This window comes from Megalobrama amblycephala, linkage group LG8, assembly GCF_018812025.1.
Source record: "Megalobrama amblycephala isolate DHTTF-2021 linkage group LG8, ASM1881202v1, whole genome shotgun sequence".
NCBI classification, from domain to species: Eukaryota; Metazoa; Chordata; class Actinopteri; order Cypriniformes; family Xenocyprididae; genus Megalobrama; species Megalobrama amblycephala.
Genome location: NC_063051.1, coordinates 10,595,606 through 10,612,884, shown reverse-complemented (window position 1 = coordinate 10,612,884; position 17,279 = coordinate 10,595,606). Strand labels below are relative to the sequence as shown.

General features: G+C 36.3%; 2 protein-coding genes across 3 annotated transcripts; both read left to right on the top strand.

Moving 5' to 3' along the window:
* Positions 1 to 118: 118 nt before the first annotated feature.
* bin2b (bridging integrator 2b) lies at positions 119 to 10,694 on the top strand. 2 transcript variants are annotated; one of them, XM_048199201.1, is made up of 13 exons: positions 119 to 297; positions 415 to 599; positions 1,110 to 1,190; positions 2,017 to 2,071; positions 5,746 to 5,840; positions 5,925 to 6,020; positions 6,352 to 6,459; positions 6,559 to 6,644; positions 6,986 to 7,061; positions 7,369 to 7,451; positions 8,438 to 9,059; positions 9,141 to 9,236; positions 9,960 to 10,694. In XM_048199201.1, the coding sequence occupies exons 2-13, from the start codon at positions 492 to 494 to the stop codon at positions 10,071 to 10,073; spliced, it is 1,620 nt and encodes a 539-aa protein (XP_048055158.1). In that variant the 5' UTR covers positions 119 to 297; positions 415 to 491; the 3' UTR covers positions 10,074 to 10,694. The 2 variants fall into 2 exon arrangements, with proteins under 2 accessions (XP_048055158.1, XP_048055159.1); XM_048199202.1 differs by lacking the exon at positions 119 to 297 and having other exon boundaries at positions 332 to 599.
* An 881-nt stretch (positions 10,695 to 11,575) lies between these two features.
* slc48a1b (solute carrier family 48 member 1b) lies at positions 11,576 to 16,166 on the top strand. The gene is made up of 4 exons (XM_048199203.1): positions 11,576 to 11,799; positions 11,911 to 12,042; positions 14,766 to 14,933; positions 15,053 to 16,166. Exons 2-4 carry the CDS (start codon positions 11,913 to 11,915, stop codon positions 15,187 to 15,189), a joined length of 435 nt encoding a protein of 144 aa, XP_048055160.1. The 5' UTR covers positions 11,576 to 11,799; positions 11,911 to 11,912; the 3' UTR covers positions 15,190 to 16,166.
* Positions 16,167 to 17,279: the final 1,113 nt, after the last annotated feature.

Sequence of the window (17,279 nt, the reverse complement as noted above, 5' to 3'; positions counted from 1 at the left end):
TTTATAATGTTACAGTTTCTAGCGAGTGTTTTGCCATTAAAACGTTTCAATTGTCCAGCAAACAGATCCACTCACAAGTGTACAGCATATCATAGCGCTAGAGGTTTTTAGATCGACACGAATATATTAAAATATCGCCGTCATTTCTGTTAGCGTTAAACCCACAGGAAACACTGATGACTAGTTAAGTTCTCGATGGTGCAGTCGCACGTCGATGACAATATACCAAACGCGTTTGGACACGACAGTGGAATGTTGCTCAATCGGTTTTAGTGTGACGCCGTGACGTGGGGTCCCGTAAGTTTGAGTCTTTAAAACTAATACGCAACTCTACCTATTATTCACTTTACTCAAGTGGAAACTAACACTGCCACGCTTTGCTTTCACACCCATCTCTCTGCTCACTCCGCCCAGGAACCGTCAGTTTATAGAAGGAAGCGCTGAGACATCAGAGAGGAGATAGCGTGTGTACCAGCTGATCAGAAGTGAAGATGGCAGAGGGAAAACAACAAGGTGCCAACATTGGGGGCAACATTGGCGCGGGAGCTGGCATCCTGGCCAAACGCTTTCAGAAATCAATGAACCGAGCACAAGAGAAGGTAGGTGGGGTTTTGAGTTCAGGACCTTGGCTCTCTCAGGTCATGCTGCTCTGGATGTGTGTTTTGTGTGTGACTATCCAACATATTTGCTTTAATGTATTTAAAAGTCTTAAAGAAAAATTATACAAATGTACACAGGATATGTAAATATTTTGAGCTGGGTTTTTTTCCAAATGCACTTTTGTGAACACAAAGACTGCCACTTCCTGCCCAATCACTTCCTCCCTAAGCTCACCTCCTCTTCAAGTTTTTAATCTCTTGTAAATGCACACTTCACTAGCATTTCTTATTTTAAAAACACCAATTTGTCTTCATTTAGGGAATTTAGTGTTCGCTAGATAGTTCTCTTGAGCATTTCTGATCTTTCCTCATCACAAGGAACAATTACTGCAATTGATATTTCGAGGTGGAACTGCTTGGCGAGTCGTATTTCTGTGGCCATACAGTCACCGCTCTTGATTTTCTGCCTGACATCATGTCTGACTTCAGCTGTGATCAACTTGGTTGTAGGTCCTGCAGAAGCTGGGCAAAGCCATGGAGACCAAAGATGAGCAGTTTGAGGAGTGCTCTGCCAACTTGAACAAACAGCAGGTATGTCTGTGAGAGAAAGACAAACAGCAGATTTTGTTACCTCAAACAGTTGCCAGTCTGCATTAAATGGGGGCATCGCTCAACATTAGGACAATGTTGTTATTTAAAGTAACTAGACTGGGTGAGTTGTGTTGAATGATTATTGAAAGTAGCACAGGAAACTCCACCTTTAGAAAATGTCAATAAGTGACTGCAGCACTCTCTCTTTTCTGTATAGTATCAAGGATTGACCTTTTCTGGCCTATTTTGGTCCCATTTATTCCCTCAAGCAACCCAAGTACTCCCTATAAAATGCTATACCTGATTGGTAATGCTTTTCATTAATAACTCTAACAAACTTTATTATAGTAGACTAGTGTTGACATAGTTTCTCACTTAGGGACTTGACATCCTATTCCATGTCCTGCATGCTTCGCAACACTGAGAAAATATTATATTTGTTTAATAATCGTAGATGGTTTACACTCTATAGATGCAACCAAGTCAAGAGGCTGCTTCTTTCATCTATAAATACAAAATATGTACATTTACATATTACATACATGTACATATATTTAATGTTTTTAAAGTTTTTATCTTTTATATCAATCCACTTCCCACCTGCAGTAGCTTCACTGACCCCAATAGTAAAATCCATGGAACTAATTTCCTTACCACCTACACATTTTCTATTTTTGTTCAGAAAAGGTTTCATTTCCCATAAGATGCCTGTTAAAGGTCTTTAAATACACATTTCAAAATGCCCTTGCCTTGAAACATTTTTTAAATGAGACTTAATAATCCTTGTCCTTTAGACAACATGTGATTGTTTCTTTTCTCTTTCCAGACAGATGGCGTCAGACTCTATAAGGATGTTAAAGCGTACTACAATGCGGTTAAAGGTACTGTCTTAATACAGCCATTTTTTGTATTGAAATTTACTGACTGAATCTTTTGAATCAGTTCAAGAATTAATTGTTGTACTGTCTTCTTATTTCATAATATTTGTTTTAAATGATTCAAATTTTTGATTCAGAGCAAGGCACAATTACTTGCTAATTGCGCTCAGATAGGCTGCTGTGTGAGTGTGAAAGTGAGATGAGATGGTCTTGGTTGTGTTTCTCTGATTCAGCATTTGGGGAAGTGAATGTCTGTTAATGATGGAACCGAAAATGCTTATTGTGTAAACGTCTACAAGAATAGGTGACTTTCCCAGTTGAGTTAAGGCCGTAATGCCCAGATGTATTTTTGCAGAGCTTTATGAAACTATGAAGGGGTGATTGAGTTTGAGGAAGATGCAAGATATTCGTGGTCTCGATGTGAAAACCATACGCACAATTTTGATAGAAACCAAAGTCACCGCATGTGTTTTTAGCCCCATTTCACAGGTGTTCTAAAATAAAGCAGTAAGCCCCAAGAAGCAGTGGTTTACAGTGAATTTATAACAGCTAAGGGGCGTTGTTAGGCACAACGTGGAGTATTTTTTTAATTTTATTTTTTAATATTATCTTTTTTTTTTTTTTTACCCTCATAGTTCACTGACAAGGTTTGTACTGCAAATATGCTTGACTATTAAAAGTGAAATACTTTTTCCTATTGAAAGAGTGCTCTGACATAACAGCTCATTACGTGTGATTACGTGTGTGAATTAGTCATACCGTCTCTATTAATTGTGAAGCTGTGGGTTGTAAATAGTTCCATCAAAAGTAGAAAAATATATGCAATAATGCATTTTGAGTTTCTAAGCTACTTTAGTGATTAATCACATTACAGCGCTGACAACTAGTTTCTGCGTTCCTCTCTGTGCGCGCATCTTTACGTTTTGCGCAGCTACTGTTTGTATGAGTGTTTGTGCCACAATGCAGCTGCGCGAGCACGATAGCTCGATACACATCTGATCGTCTAAAATCACTTACATGTCCAAACTGGCTAACCTTAAAACACATACACTGCCCTCTAAAAGTTTGGAAACGCCCTAGAAAAGTTGGGTTTTGGACAATATTGGTAAGAATCCTTTTTAATTTGTGATAATTTTGCACTGATAAGGGACAACACAAACTACGAAAACATATTTTATTACATAAACAGTTTATACAGTACAGTCCAAAAGTTTGGAACCACTAAGATTTTTAATGTTTTTAAAAGAAGTTTCGTCTGCTCACCAAGGCTACATTTTATTTAATTAAAAATACAGTAAAAAACAGTAATATTGTGAAATATTATTACAATTTAAAATAACTGTGTACTATTTAAATATATTTCACAAAGTAATTTATTCCTGTGATGCAATGCTGAATTTTCAGCATCGTTACTCCAGTCTTCAGTGTCACATGATCCTTCAGAAATCATTCTAATATGCTGATTTGCTGCTCAATAAACATTTATGATTATTTTCAATGTTGAAAACAGTTGTGTATTTTTTTTTCAGGATTCCTTGATGAATAGAAAGTTCAAAAGAACAGCATTTATCTGAAATACAAAGCTTCTGTAGCATTATACACTACCATTCAAAAGTTTGGGGTCAGTAAGAATTTTTATTTTTATTTTTTTGAAAAGAAATTAAAGAAATGAATACTTTTATTCAGCAAGGATGCATTAAATCAATCAAAAGTGGCAGTAAAGACATTAGATTTCAGATAAACACTGTTCTTTTGAACTTTCTATTCATCAAATAATCCTGAAAAAAAATATTGTACACAAATATTTTGTACAATTGTACACATTAAATGTTTCTTGAGCAGCAGATCAGCATATTAGAATGATTTCTGAAGGATCATGTGATACTGAAGCCTGGAGTAATGATGCTGAAAATTCAGCTTTGCCATCACAGGAATAAATTACTTTGTGAAATATATTCAAATAGAAAACAGTTATTTTAAATTGTAATAATATTTCACAATATTACTGTTTTTACTGTATTTTTAATTAAATAAATGTAGCCTTGGTGAGCAGACTAAACTTCTTTTAAAAACATTAAAAATCTTAGTGGTTCCAAACTTTTGGACTGTACTGTACATAGAAAAAACTTAAATTTTCGATTAATCAAAATATCCACCATTAGCAGCTATCTGACCTAAACTGGGTTCTAATTGGTTCATTGTATTCTAAACTTAATTGGCAATCAATTGTTGAAGCTATTAAGGTGTGCTGACCCAAAAATCTTTTACAAACCTGGGCCAACTTTAATGCCATTATTATGTAATCAAAATGAAAATTAATATTGCTGGTCTTCAATGATAACGTCAAGTTACTTTAATGTATTTGCACCAAAAAATGATAAGGATTTATGCTGATATCGTCCAAAACCACACTTTGTCAGGGGTGTTTCCAAACTTTTGGAGTGCAGTGTACAACTGACAAAGTTCAGTGAAGACGCAAGGCTCACCGCTTGCGCGCCGTCTCTGTGTGTTGACTCGGTGTTCACCTCCGTGTTGCTTTCATGCCACTGACTGGATGGGGCAGAGTCACGTGGCTACACACGCGGTAGTATGTTTTTAAGGGGAAAGTATTAACAGGAGTAAAAAAACGAAATAACCGTCATGGGAAAATTACGTCAATTAGAGGTTCTGAATTTCGGTTTCGATTACTTTTCAATTAATCATCCAGCCCTACCCCCTTAGCTGTTATAAATTCACTGTAAACCACGGCTTTTATAAAACCACACAATACAAATATTAACACCAAAAAAAATATGTATCAATGCAACTTTCATGAAGTAAAATCATTAAAAGGCTTCCTTCCGCTGGAAAAAAATAGTCCCTGACCGTGAACAGCAACAGAAGTTACATTATTACGCCATTAGATGGTGGCAAAGATTGTCTTTATGAGCGAGTCACTCAGTCGCAAAGACTTTTATATTGAAACTTGTTGTTAACACGGAACTAGACACAAATGACAAATACTTTGACTAGTGCTGTCAGTGTCAGCAGGGCACGGGGAAAGCCATTAACTGTTAAAAGGACAAGATTCAAATGGATTTTTATTATGAACATAGGACTGACCTGAAGGAAAATGCTAAATTTGAATGCAGGTAATACACTCGGTCACTCGATATCTCTCTCACAATACTCTTCTACATAATGCAGCTGCAATGAACAAAATCAGTAGAGAACAAACATGTGTTACTTACGCAATGCGGTCAGCTGTATGTTTTCGGGAATTTTACAACGGCTCCGGACGCGGCTCAACCAATCAGAATCAAAGGCCGGAACTATCCGTTTTATAATGATGAATTAGTATCTATGCTAAATCTCAGAATGTGGCAGTTTAGAAGTAACTATTAGAGAAGTAAATTCATTATTTATTTATAATATACCATGGAATATGCTGGTATTGAATATAATTTTTAATCGCACTTCCGTCCAGCACTGTATGTTTTTCAGTGCTTGATGACTACGATAAAATACTTCAGAATACTCATTGGTTGATTTCAAAATTTCTTGTTAATTCAGTCACACCTTTGTTACTTGCAGTGACTTGTTGGGGATAGATATAGAGTTTCAGTACTTCTGTCAAATTATGTAACAGTTTTGAAAGAAGTCCTCACGTGACGTTTTGTACATTCCCTGTTTCTCAGTGATGCATGAATCATCCAAGCGCCTGTCTCAGACTCTTAAAGATATCTATGAACCAGACTGGCATGGTGTTGAAGATCTGACTGTCATTATTGAGGTAGACCAGGCCTTTTTTGTGGCATTTAATAGTTGAAATCTCTACCCTCCTTGTCTTCATCATCTCACTGGTTTGATATTACAGAGTGAGGATCTCCTGTGGAATGACTATGAGGAGAAGCTGAGTGATCAAGTCGTTCGAACAATGGAGAATTACACTGGACAGTTTCAAGATGTCAAAGTGTGTATAAGTGCCTGAACATAATACATTATGTGGTCACTATCTATAGCCTTGGTCTGTTGAAAGGTTTTCAGGCTTGGTGTTACAGTAGCATTGACATTTTGGCTGTTAGCTAATGTTTTCTTAGACTTTTTTGTTATTGTTTAACAAAACAAAGATTCCTTGCGGGAGCTATAACATTGTAACAGCTTTAGTTTATAGCGATAGTATCAGATGCTAATACCACACAGCATTGAGTGCTTACCAGATTCTCACAGTATTTACATGGTACTTCAAAATCAATTCTCAAGTTTACTGTCGCTTTAAATCGTTTAATACTGTGATCTTACAGGAAAGAGTGGCTAAACGAGGAAGGAAGCTGGTTGATTATGATTCAGCTCGTCATCATCTGGAGGCGCTACAGAACACCAAGAAGAGAGATGAGGCCAAAATATCCAAGGTCAGCTAACATTTGATCATTGAAATATCCTATTTTAGAAATGGTTCATATTGCTAGTTTATAGTTATAGCTTAGCTAATTGTATTGAACTCCTCTCAGGCTGAGGAGGAGTTCAATAAAGCCCAGGAGGTGTTTGAAGACATTAACAAGGAGTTAAGAGAGGAGCTGCCTGTCCTCTATCAAAGGTTGGTACAGCTTTATTTACAAAAATTATACTAAGGGTGTATTCACACTGGCCATATTTGGTTCGATTGCTCTGTTAATGCGGTTTATTTGAATAAGTGTGAATGAATGCTACCATCCGAACCCTGGTGCGTTGCGAAACAAGCGAACCGAGATTGCTGAAAAGGTCTCGGTCCAAACCAAAAGAACCAGGTGAACCAAACAAAGTGTGAACACACCCTTAAAAGAGAGAAATGCATTCAGCGAATTCCTTTCTGTTACTTAGCTTTCTAATAAAAAAAGGACTGTGGTGGTACTAATAATAATGTAACCTAATTTGGCTACACTGTCTTCCTGTTTTCAGCCGTATAAGCTGCTATGTCACCATGTTCCAGAACATCTCAAACCTGCGGGATGTCTTCTACAAGGAAATGAGTGTGGTAAAAATGCAACATTTGTGTTTTATTTTACTTTGATGCACCTTCTCTTATATTTGAAAATCTGTTAAGTACAACAGCAAACATTAAGCCCAGAGTACTTCTGGGAAGGACATTCACTTGCATAATGTGCTCTTCTTCTTTCTGTCATTGAACTGGCTGTTTTATTAATTACATTTACTTGTTTAACTTGAAAAGTACACCACATTATGACTCGCAACATTTTCTTTTCAGTAACATTTTGTTAATATAATTAAAAATTTTACGAGGTCATTGTTGCTGAATGGCAGAATTTAATTTCATTTTTCAGTTAAATCACAATATTTATAATATGATGAAGAAGCTTGAGGATCAACACTCCACCAAACCCTTCATCGTCAAAGGCCTTAACAGGTATATCTTTATATATATCTTTATCATATTTCTATGAAGATCTACAATGGCCCCAAAGACCATTTAGACTATTGATTCATACTTAAAATGCATAATATATTTGCATAAAATAAGAAAATGTTTCCAAGAAGGATAACACAAGCACTTTTCCAGTAAAACCTGAACATCTTACATCTGTGGTTACTCTGCTAGGACACCTGTGCGAATTTGAGGGAAAAGTAAAAATTAATAATAATAATAATAATAATAATAATCAAGGACACCTTAAATTAAAGTGTCAGTTAAGACATTTATATTGTTACAAAATGTTTTAAATTAATGCTGTTCTTTTGATCTTTCAATTCATCAAAGAATCATGATTAAAAAAGTGAAACATTTTCTACAAAAATATTAAACGGCATTTGTTTTTTAACATTGATAATAATAAATATTTCTTGAGCACCAAATCAGTATATTAGATTGAAAGTTCAGCTTTGCCATAACAGAAAAGTGCAAAGAAAAGTGAAAGTAAATTTTGGGTAACAATCATTAATCATTTGTTTACAGATGCAACTTGTGCAGTTGTAATTGTAGATTAAGTGCTCACATGTTTCATTGTATATTGCATGTCTTTAATAGCAGGAAGTCGGTGTACCAATTAAGAGAAAAAAGTAGGAATTGTGAGAGAAAATGTCGCACTTTCCTTCTTTAATTGAGAGTTTGTATCTCTCAATTCTGAGGAAAAATTTCAGAATTGCAAGTTATAAACTCAGAATTGCGAGAAATAAAGTTAACATTGCAAGATACAAACTAGGAATTGCAAGAAATTTATATCTCGAGTTTATAACTCACCCTTTATAAATCTTTATTTATATCAAAATTGTGAGAATGTTTCAACTTCCTTATTTATGTTTTATTCTGTGGCGGAAGCTTCCATAGAAATCGAAAACTTTTTGTGGTCTGTATTGTCTTTTTATGTGCCTTGTTTTTCTTCCTCTTGTGACTAGCTCTAAATCTAAGAAGAGAAAGTCTGTCACAATCTCCGCGCCCATCCCCTGTAACACCGCCTTCCCTCCTGATCATCCAGCCATGAGCAAGCTCAGCATGCCCAGCATGCCCGACACCCTCACGGACACACGCTCACACACTTCCTCAAAGAGCACAGGAAGCACAGCATCTGAAATATCGGACTCCGAGACGAACTCTTTTGACAGTGAACCCAACACACCCAAACGGCAGTCTTTGTGTTCGGAGGGAGAAGGGGTTCGATCTGTGGGAGCCACTGAAAACATATCAGAAAGTACCACTGATGAGTCTGTGCAAGCAAACGGCCAGGAACATCAAGGTTCGGTGTCCGCAGAGCACGGTGAAGTGGAGGAAAGTAAATCGGAAGCATCATCAGAAGATGCCCATCATGCATCTACAGATGGAGACAATGAGGCTAAGCCCTTATCGGGCAATGAAGACAAAATTGTACCTGTCCCCATTCCTCGAAAATCCAGCATCTCCAAGAAAAATGAAGGAGAGACGGATCAAAATACAGTGGGAAGCAATAAAATAGACAGAGCAAAGGAAGACGTTATAACCCAAAAGGCCGAGTATGAAAATCCTCCTGGCTTCCTCTATAAGGTACAGTGTCTTTGAAAGTGTTCAGACAAGCAAAGTCATTGATTTGTATTTGTGTGGGTAATCATTGTTTTTTTTTCCTAGGCTGTTGCTCTGGAGAATCAGGACTCAGATGAAGGTGTGCTTCTGCTGTTTGAACAGGGAGATGTGATCCTTATATATGTCGATGAAGAAGAAAAGGTGAGGTGTCATGTATATTTGTTGTATGGCACAGCAGTTTTTACTTAACTTAAGGAGTGTCTGTTTTCTGGGAACAGGGTTTGAAATAAGAAGGTTGTTGGTTACATCACCATTGAAGGGTTAGTTCACCCAAATGTCGTTCCAAACCTATAAGACCATCGTTCATCTTCAGAACACAAATTAAGATATTTTTGATGAAATCCGAGAGGTTTCTGAACCACCCATAGGCAGCAATGTCATTGCAACTTTCAAGGCCCAGAAAGGTACTAAAGACCAAGTCCGTGTGACTACAGTGGATCAACCTTAATGCTATGAAGCGACGAGAATACTTTTTGTGTGCAAAAACAAAACAAAAATAACAACTTTAATGACTGTCAGTCTCCTACTCTGTTCATGTTGTAAACACAGTGCAGTGCTATTTTAACAATGTCTTTACTACCTTTCTGGGCCTTGAAAAGGGATGACGTTGCTGCCTATGGGTGGTTCAGAAACCTCTCGGATTTCATCAAAAATATCTTAAATTATTGTTTCGAAGATTCTTACGGGTTCGGAATGACATGAAGGTGAGAACTTAATGACAGATATTTAATTTTTTGGTGTTCTTATTATTTCTTCATTTATTATTATTAGCTTTGATAATTATTTGTTCATTCTATGAATTAGACGGAAATCTATTGGCACTCTTTAACATTCTTGTAATGTTGTGTAAATATTATATTGCAGCCGGAGGGCACTGTCTGGGGCGTGAGGGAGCAGGACTGGATCCAGTACAAGGATCTCACACTTCTCTCTGGCATTGTCAAAGAAACCGCGATTGAACGCATCACCTCTGATTAAGATATCTGTCATGATGAGGGTGAACCCGACGTCCCTTAAGTGCCCGTCTGAGTGCACTTACGACTGGATGTCGTAATGTGAACTTTGTCTGCCCTTTCCGCTAGACATGAAATACACTTCGACTTCTTTAGTATATGGTGTCTTTACAACTTCCTGTTGCATCCTCAAGACTGCATAGCCTTTGTTTTTTGTTTTCAGATTTTCTTTGTGCCTTTCTTACTTTTATAGATTCGAATTTTGATCACTGGCTTTATGCATCATTCATGCAGTTGTATCTTCACAGTTTCATTCTTATGAATGAAGCCACATTATTTGTATCAGAAAAAAAGTGCATATTTTGCAAAAATATTTCAAAACAAGCAATGCATATTAATACACTTTCTGGTGTTTTCTTGAACTAGCTGTGGTCTATTCTCTATGTGTGTATTAACAGTGTAATGTTATTGTCAATGTTGTTTCTTTTATAACTCAGTGTTAAAGATTGACTACCAAGCTTTTTACAGTGTTTACAGGACCAAAAAATGTGTTTATGTGAGTATTACTTTGAAACCATTTTCTTAAATGAACAGAGAAAATCTATTGTTTTACTATAATAAAGTTCTATATTGAATTGTTACTATATGCCCAGTGCTCAAAGTGTCTTATTTTTATTTGCAGAATTTATTTTGCATCACTCAATATCAACAATCATTAAATACTGATTTTGACTTTCTGTGATAAAATTAGGCAACTAGGCGAGGCGACACAGGTACCAGTTTACTGGCTGTATAGGCTTCTGCTATACCACAATAATAAATTAGTGCGAGAAACAGTGTGTGACAGTACCAAATTGCCATAGTTTCATTGTAGATGATCAAAAGTATAGTATTTTCGCGGAAAGTATGATTACCGATCGTTTGTTTGAAGTTTTGGTGACATCTAGTGGGCATTAGTGGAATCTACACAGTTTTACACACTCGTTGGCGCGTAAACATTTGACACAGGGTTGGCAGCTCTCTCACACCACAGAACATGAACACTCTCATTCAGCAGAAATGACGCGACTAAAAATTTGCATTTTCATGCGTCATAATATGTACCCATGCAGTTTATATTGTAACGTTTATATAATATATACGATTTTGTAGAGTGTTGAGAATACATAAAATATTTTACATTTATTTTTACATTTATTTATAATAAATTACCCAGCAAAACGCTAACTGTTATCTGATCTACATAGATGGCAGGGAAAGTTTCTAAAAAGGGCAACTAAGAATTTGGGTAGTTTACAGGAATAGGATATTACTGCTATTACCACCACTACACGTTTGACGTTTCTTCCACTACAACTGTGATTACTAAGTCCTAGATATTATCATTTATATTAATACCACCACCACTACATTTACTTTTAACACTACAGCTACCGCATTTAAGAAAAACAAGATAACAAACTTATTACTTTGCGCATCTCTCCATCAATCCGCCTCTAAAAGACGTGTCATTTTCATCCATACCCGTAGGAGTCGCTGTTTCCTGTTAAACGGACGCATAATTTCACTTTTGCTCCTGTGCTGGACCTCGGTGAAGAGCAACAATAACAAACATCGCGGGTTATGGAGCTGTAAATGACAATAACCGTGGATTGATCGTTTGAGGCGGTCTTACTGTCGTTCATAAAACCCCGGTCAATGACTTTAGTTCATTAGTGCAGTAACTGCAGCTGGATCGGCGCTGTCTCCAGGTCAGAAGAGCGGATGCTCCATAACAACTATTTTTAGTAACTGGATAGTTCTTTGTTGTTTTGGTATTTTTCAATTATATTTTCCTTATTAATGTACCAATTTAACGACAGGAATGGCGATCAATAAGACCTATGTACGCGTGGGCTACTCGTGTGTTGGGATGTTGGTGGGATTTTCGGCGTTTCTAGTGTGGAACATTGCCTACAAACAGCCGTGGACCGCCGCGATGGGTGGATTATCAGGTACATTCTTTGGCTCTGTCTCAAATGCAGGTGAGCAGCCTACCTAGACAGCATTTTTGACAATCATAGAGTGACTGAACGCGCCTGTGATGCCAAAATGTTGTCTAGGTTGGCAAATCACTAGTTTTAGGACAGCGTGTTCAAATGGATTTTGTAATGTTTTGAAATGCATTTTAAGTAAATATTGCTGTTAATTGCTACTTTTTGTGCCTTTCGTGGGGTAGCAAGTTGGGGCACTTGAGCAAAGAGAATAAAATAGTAAAATATCTATCTTTTTTCAGTTTCTTATTGCAGGAATAAATTATATTTTAAAATATATTACAATAGAAAACTGTTCATTAAAATAACATTTCACAATATTACTGTTTTTGCTGTTTTTTATGATCAAATAAAAAATAAGAGACTAATTTAAAAAAAGAAAAAATCTTACTGAAGCTTTTGACAGGTAATTCACACACATCCATTCTCAGATGACCATTCAACATGTTCAGCAAGTTATGTAGAACAAGTAGAAGCTGCATGACAACTTTATTGTTTATATCTAAATCATATTAGTCCAGTATTTTGGTGTTTGGAATGAGAAGGGTAAAACAATTCACCTTTACCATAACAAATACAAGCGAAAGCTTTGAGATTTTGGCCCAGACTAGCAGTTTTCACTAAACCTTTGTTTCTCAGTGCACTTTGATCCATCACTGTGCTCTTCAAAGTCAGGGCCTTTGAGTTTGTGTTACGCAATAAAGTCACACAGTTTGGTACAGTATGTGCATTTGTACTTGGAGTACGAGTTTTACACTTTGGTCTGCCTATTTTCTACAGCAAATGATGGCATGATTTTGCAGAATTTTGGTCTGTTCAGTTACTGGATGGCTGACCAATCACATGTCCATTAACTATTTCAACAAATTTTAGGTTAAATATTGTAAAGCAGAGCATATTTCAGATTTCGTAACTGGTCACTCCTTTAAATCACCTTTTAACTGTTTTGCAGTTCACTTAACCTTAGTGTGTCCTTAGGGACATTTTTGTCTTTTTCATTTTTTTTTTATTTTTTATTATGTCTGTGTTAATGCCAACTGCATACATTTTGGCAAAAGTGTGTATTTTTATTAGAATTGTAATATTTCACCCTCATTTTCTCTACTTTATAAGTAATTTTTTTGTAGGCCGGCCATTTTTGACTGGGAATACCACAAGTGTAAGAAGGTGGAAAAAATTACAAAAATTATCAAAAATGTTTTTGAAGAAGTTATACCATGGTTTGGTAAAGTCAGTAAGTTTTAGTCCAATGCGATAACGTTAAACTAGCATTTTCGAGGAAAAAGAAAATCCTCTCCGGGTCAAAAAGACCCGAACACACAACCAGGTTAAGTCAACAAGTAACAAGGGTTAAAGGGTTAGTTCACCTAAAAATGAAAATTCTGTCATTAATTACTCACCCTCATGTTGTTCCACACCCATAAGACCTTCGTTCATCTTCGGAACACAAATTAAGATATTTTTGATTAAATCCAATCCGACAGCAAGTTAATTTTTTACACTTTCAAATGCTCAGAAAGGTACTAAAGTTATATTTAAAACAGTTCAAAGCTTTACGAATCTTTTGTTTGAATCAGTGGTTCGGAGCATGTATCAAACTGCCAAAGTCACGCCCCCCAGTGGTGAACCATTGAAATCTTGAAACACTTATGATGTAACGAAGCCTCGTTTACTGAAATCACGTGACTTTGGCAGTTTGATACACGCTCTGAACCACTGATTCGAAACAAAAGATTTGGAAAGCTTTGAAGCTTCATGAAGCGGTGTTTTGAAATCGCCCATCACTAGATATTGTTGAATAAAGTTGTAATTTTTTTTTTTTTTTTTTTTTTTTTTTTTTTGGCACACAAAATTTTTTTTCATCACTTCATAACATTAAGGTTGAACCACTGTAGTCACATGAACTGTTTTAAATATGTCTTTAGTAGCTTTCTGGGCGTTTGAAAGTGTAAATTAACTTGCTGTCAATGCAGGCCTCACTGAGCCACCGGATTTCATCAAAAATAGCTTAATTTGTTTTCTGAAGATGAACAAAAGTCTTACGGGTGTAGAACGACATGAGGGTGAGTAATTAATGACAGAATTTTAATTTTTGGGTGAACTAACCATTTAAGTCTGTGCTTCAAAACTTTTTTATGACAATTTTTTGACAAAGCTATTTGTCCTCTAAGGACCTCAGAGTAACTGGAGGGAGTAACAAGGGTTAAACGGTCGTTTTTTATAAATACAAATATCCCTCTATGTGTGAGGTCACAAAAATGGCATTTATAATAATATTATACAAGAATTATAGAGCATGTCACACCGCTGTCACTGCTTGACATTTCACATGACCTGACCTATTATTTATAGTATTTGGTTTTTTGAGGGCAAGTAAAACTTTTGATTAGTAAACATCCTACCCACATAAACCGCTGTTTAAAAATGGAAATATGGTGGTGTTGGTGAGAGAGATTCTGCTTTGTTGTGTAATATCACAAAATGCTTTTCTGCCTTTCTAACAGCACATGCAGAACTGAGAGCAAATTAGTGCTGTCTAAGGAACAGGAACGCAGCAGTTTACATGCATGTGAGAATGACAAAGCAATAATGAATGCAGAGTCATAGATTCAGTTACACACGCAAAACCAGTATGTGATTTGAACTTCATATTGCTCATTGTGTGTTTACATTTCTTTCTCCAGGTGTTTTGGCATTATGGGCTCTTGTCACACACATAATGTACCTTCAGGACTACTGGAGAACATGGTTAAAGGGACTGAAGTTCTTCCTAATCATAGGCGCCATTTTCTCCATGGTATCAATCGTAGCGTTCATCTCCTTCCTCAGTGTTGCCATCTCCCACAAAGAATGTGAGTAGATTTATAACATTTAGGTGTAAATGTTCATTCATGTCAGTCTCAGATGAAATTTTTTGAAGAGAAAGTGGACATTAAACTGTTTCACTTTTTTTTTCTGTGTGTGTCTACAGCCCTCACAGATCCTGCTAGTCTGTACCTGTCGTGTGTGTGGAGCTTCATGAGTTTGAAGTGGGCGTTCCTACTGGCCCTCTATTCTCATCGATATCGCAAAGAATTTGCCGACATCTCTATCCTCAGTGACTTTTAAATATACACACACTCGTGCCCACAGAGAAACAAGCATACAAACTTACAACATGCTTGGCTGTTACCATTTGAAATGGACCAGGAACACGCAACGTCAACGAGGAGAGTCAGAAAGCTTTCGTGTTTTTAGTATATCAGTATACGACATTAGTGTATCACTTCTCTCTCTTTCTACTGTTGTCTGTCCAGGCAGTCTGTTGTAGATCATGTTAGACGCAAGAGTATGTTGAAGGATGTTATCGGTAATTTTTAATTTTGGACTTTTTAATAGCTCTGATCAATATCAATGTTTCTGAGCCTTTTCACTTTGAGTATGTATCGTTTATAGGTATTAAGAAGAGTCTTTTGTCTTTCTCTTTGCTGCTTTTTTCTTGTCCTGAATGTTTTTCTGCAGTTTCACGACGGGATATTGAAAAGTGAGAGGTTTTTATTAAGCTGGTCTGTCACTAAAAGACCGATTTCTCTTGCTGCTTCATAGCTGTCTATTGGTTTTTAAAAAAGCACTTTATTGTCTATAAAATGTGGTTTAATCAGTCGAAAACCTTGTGTGGGAATGTTGAGGCTTTATTGAAGAGGGATACGTTATTTGGAAAGCCGTTTTGTTATTGGTTTTCATTTCTTGTTTATACGTTTATTACCCCAAAGCATTAGGGAGCAACATCCAGCACTTGTTTGAATTGAATGAATCAATACCTTTTTGTACCTTCACGTGTCTGTCATCTGTAATAGGTCTGAGAGTTGGTTAGTATAAATTCATTCACTCAGATAATGCATGTATTTGTCTTGGTATATTATGTTGAGAATTCTTTTTATATTTACACAAAAACATTGTTATACTGTTAGAATGTGATATTTGCGTTTGCCTAACAACATTTCAGACACTTTTTTGAACATATCCATTATATTGTATTATGAAATCAATAACTTTATGTATGTGTGAGTGGGCCATTAATAAAATAACCTGTTATGGCAACCAGAGACATGCTGCTTGATTGTTTTAAAAAATACAGCTTTATTTAATTCTGACAACTGAAAAGCGTTGAGGGGAAAAAAAGAAGAAAAAAAAAAAACTATACAAAACATAAAAATCCAGGCAAATGATGTGATGGTATTTTACAAAAAAACTTTAAATGTAATTGTAGAGCAACTTAGTAATAAAAAAATTAATATCCTCAGAAATTAATTTCAGCCCAACTGTTCTTGCAAACTGATATAGCAAAGCACTTAGTACCCTTTTTTATGCTTGCTATATACATAGTTAACATTCAAGGGTAGCTGCCTTACATGTTCATTTAAAGGATTAGTCCACTTTTAAATACACTTTTCCTGATAAATTTACCCACCCCCATGTCATCCAAGATATCCATGTCTTTCTTTCGTCAGTCGAAAAGAAATGAAGGTTTTTGAGGAAAACATTCCAGGATTTTTCTCCTTATAGTGGATTTCAATGGCTACCAACAGATTGAAGGTCCAAATGTCAGTTTCAGATCAGCTTCAAGGCTTTAAACGATACCAGATGAGTAATAAGGGTCTTATATAGCGAAACGATCAGCCATTTTCGAAAAAAATACAACCGTTTATGCTTTATAAACAAAATATCGCCTTGAACGTACTTTCCGCTTCCGCATTCTTCATAACGCTTACGCTGAATGTCCTACGCCTTCCCTATTCAATTTACGGGAAAAAAAAAACGAAACTGGCGCCGCGTTCGTTCCGTAAGTAGAATAGGGAAGGCGTAGAACATTCAGCGTAAGCGTTATGAAGAATGCGGAGGCGGAAAGTACGTTCAAGGCGATATTTTGTTTATAAAGCATAAACGGTTGTATTGTTTTTGAAAATGACCGATCGTTTCGCTAGATAAGACCCTTATTTCTCATCTGGGATCGTTTAAAGCCTTGAAGCTGATCTGAAACTGACATTTGGACCTTCAATCTGTTGGTAGTCATTGAAATCCACTATAAGGAGAATAATCCTGGAATGTTTTCCTCAAAAACCTTCATTTCTTTTCGACTGACGAAAGAAAGACATGGATATCTTGGATGACATGGGGGTGAGTAAATTTATCAGGAAAAGTATATTTAAAAGTGGACT

Coding starts and splice junctions, on each gene's coding strand:
- bin2b (XM_048199201.1), top strand. CDS start 492: ATGGCAGAGGGAAAACAACAAGGTGCCAACATTGGGGGCAACATTGGC. Junction 1,191..2,016: donor CCAACTTGAACAAACAGCAG/GTATGTCTGTGA, acceptor TTCTCTTTCCAG/ACAGATGGCGTCAGACTCTA. Junction 6,460..6,558: donor ATGAGGCCAAAATATCCAAG/GTCAGCTAACAT, acceptor AACTCCTCTCAG/GCTGAGGAGGAGTTCAATAA.
- slc48a1b (XM_048199203.1), top strand. CDS start 11,913: ATGGCGATCAATAAGACCTATGTACGCGTGGGCTACTCGTGTGTTGGG. Junction 12,043..14,765: donor CGCGATGGGTGGATTATCAG/GTACATTCTTTG, acceptor TTCTTTCTCCAG/GTGTTTTGGCATTATGGGCT. Junction 14,934..15,052: donor TGCCATCTCCCACAAAGAAT/GTGAGTAGATTT, acceptor GTGTGTCTACAG/CCCTCACAGATCCTGCTAGT.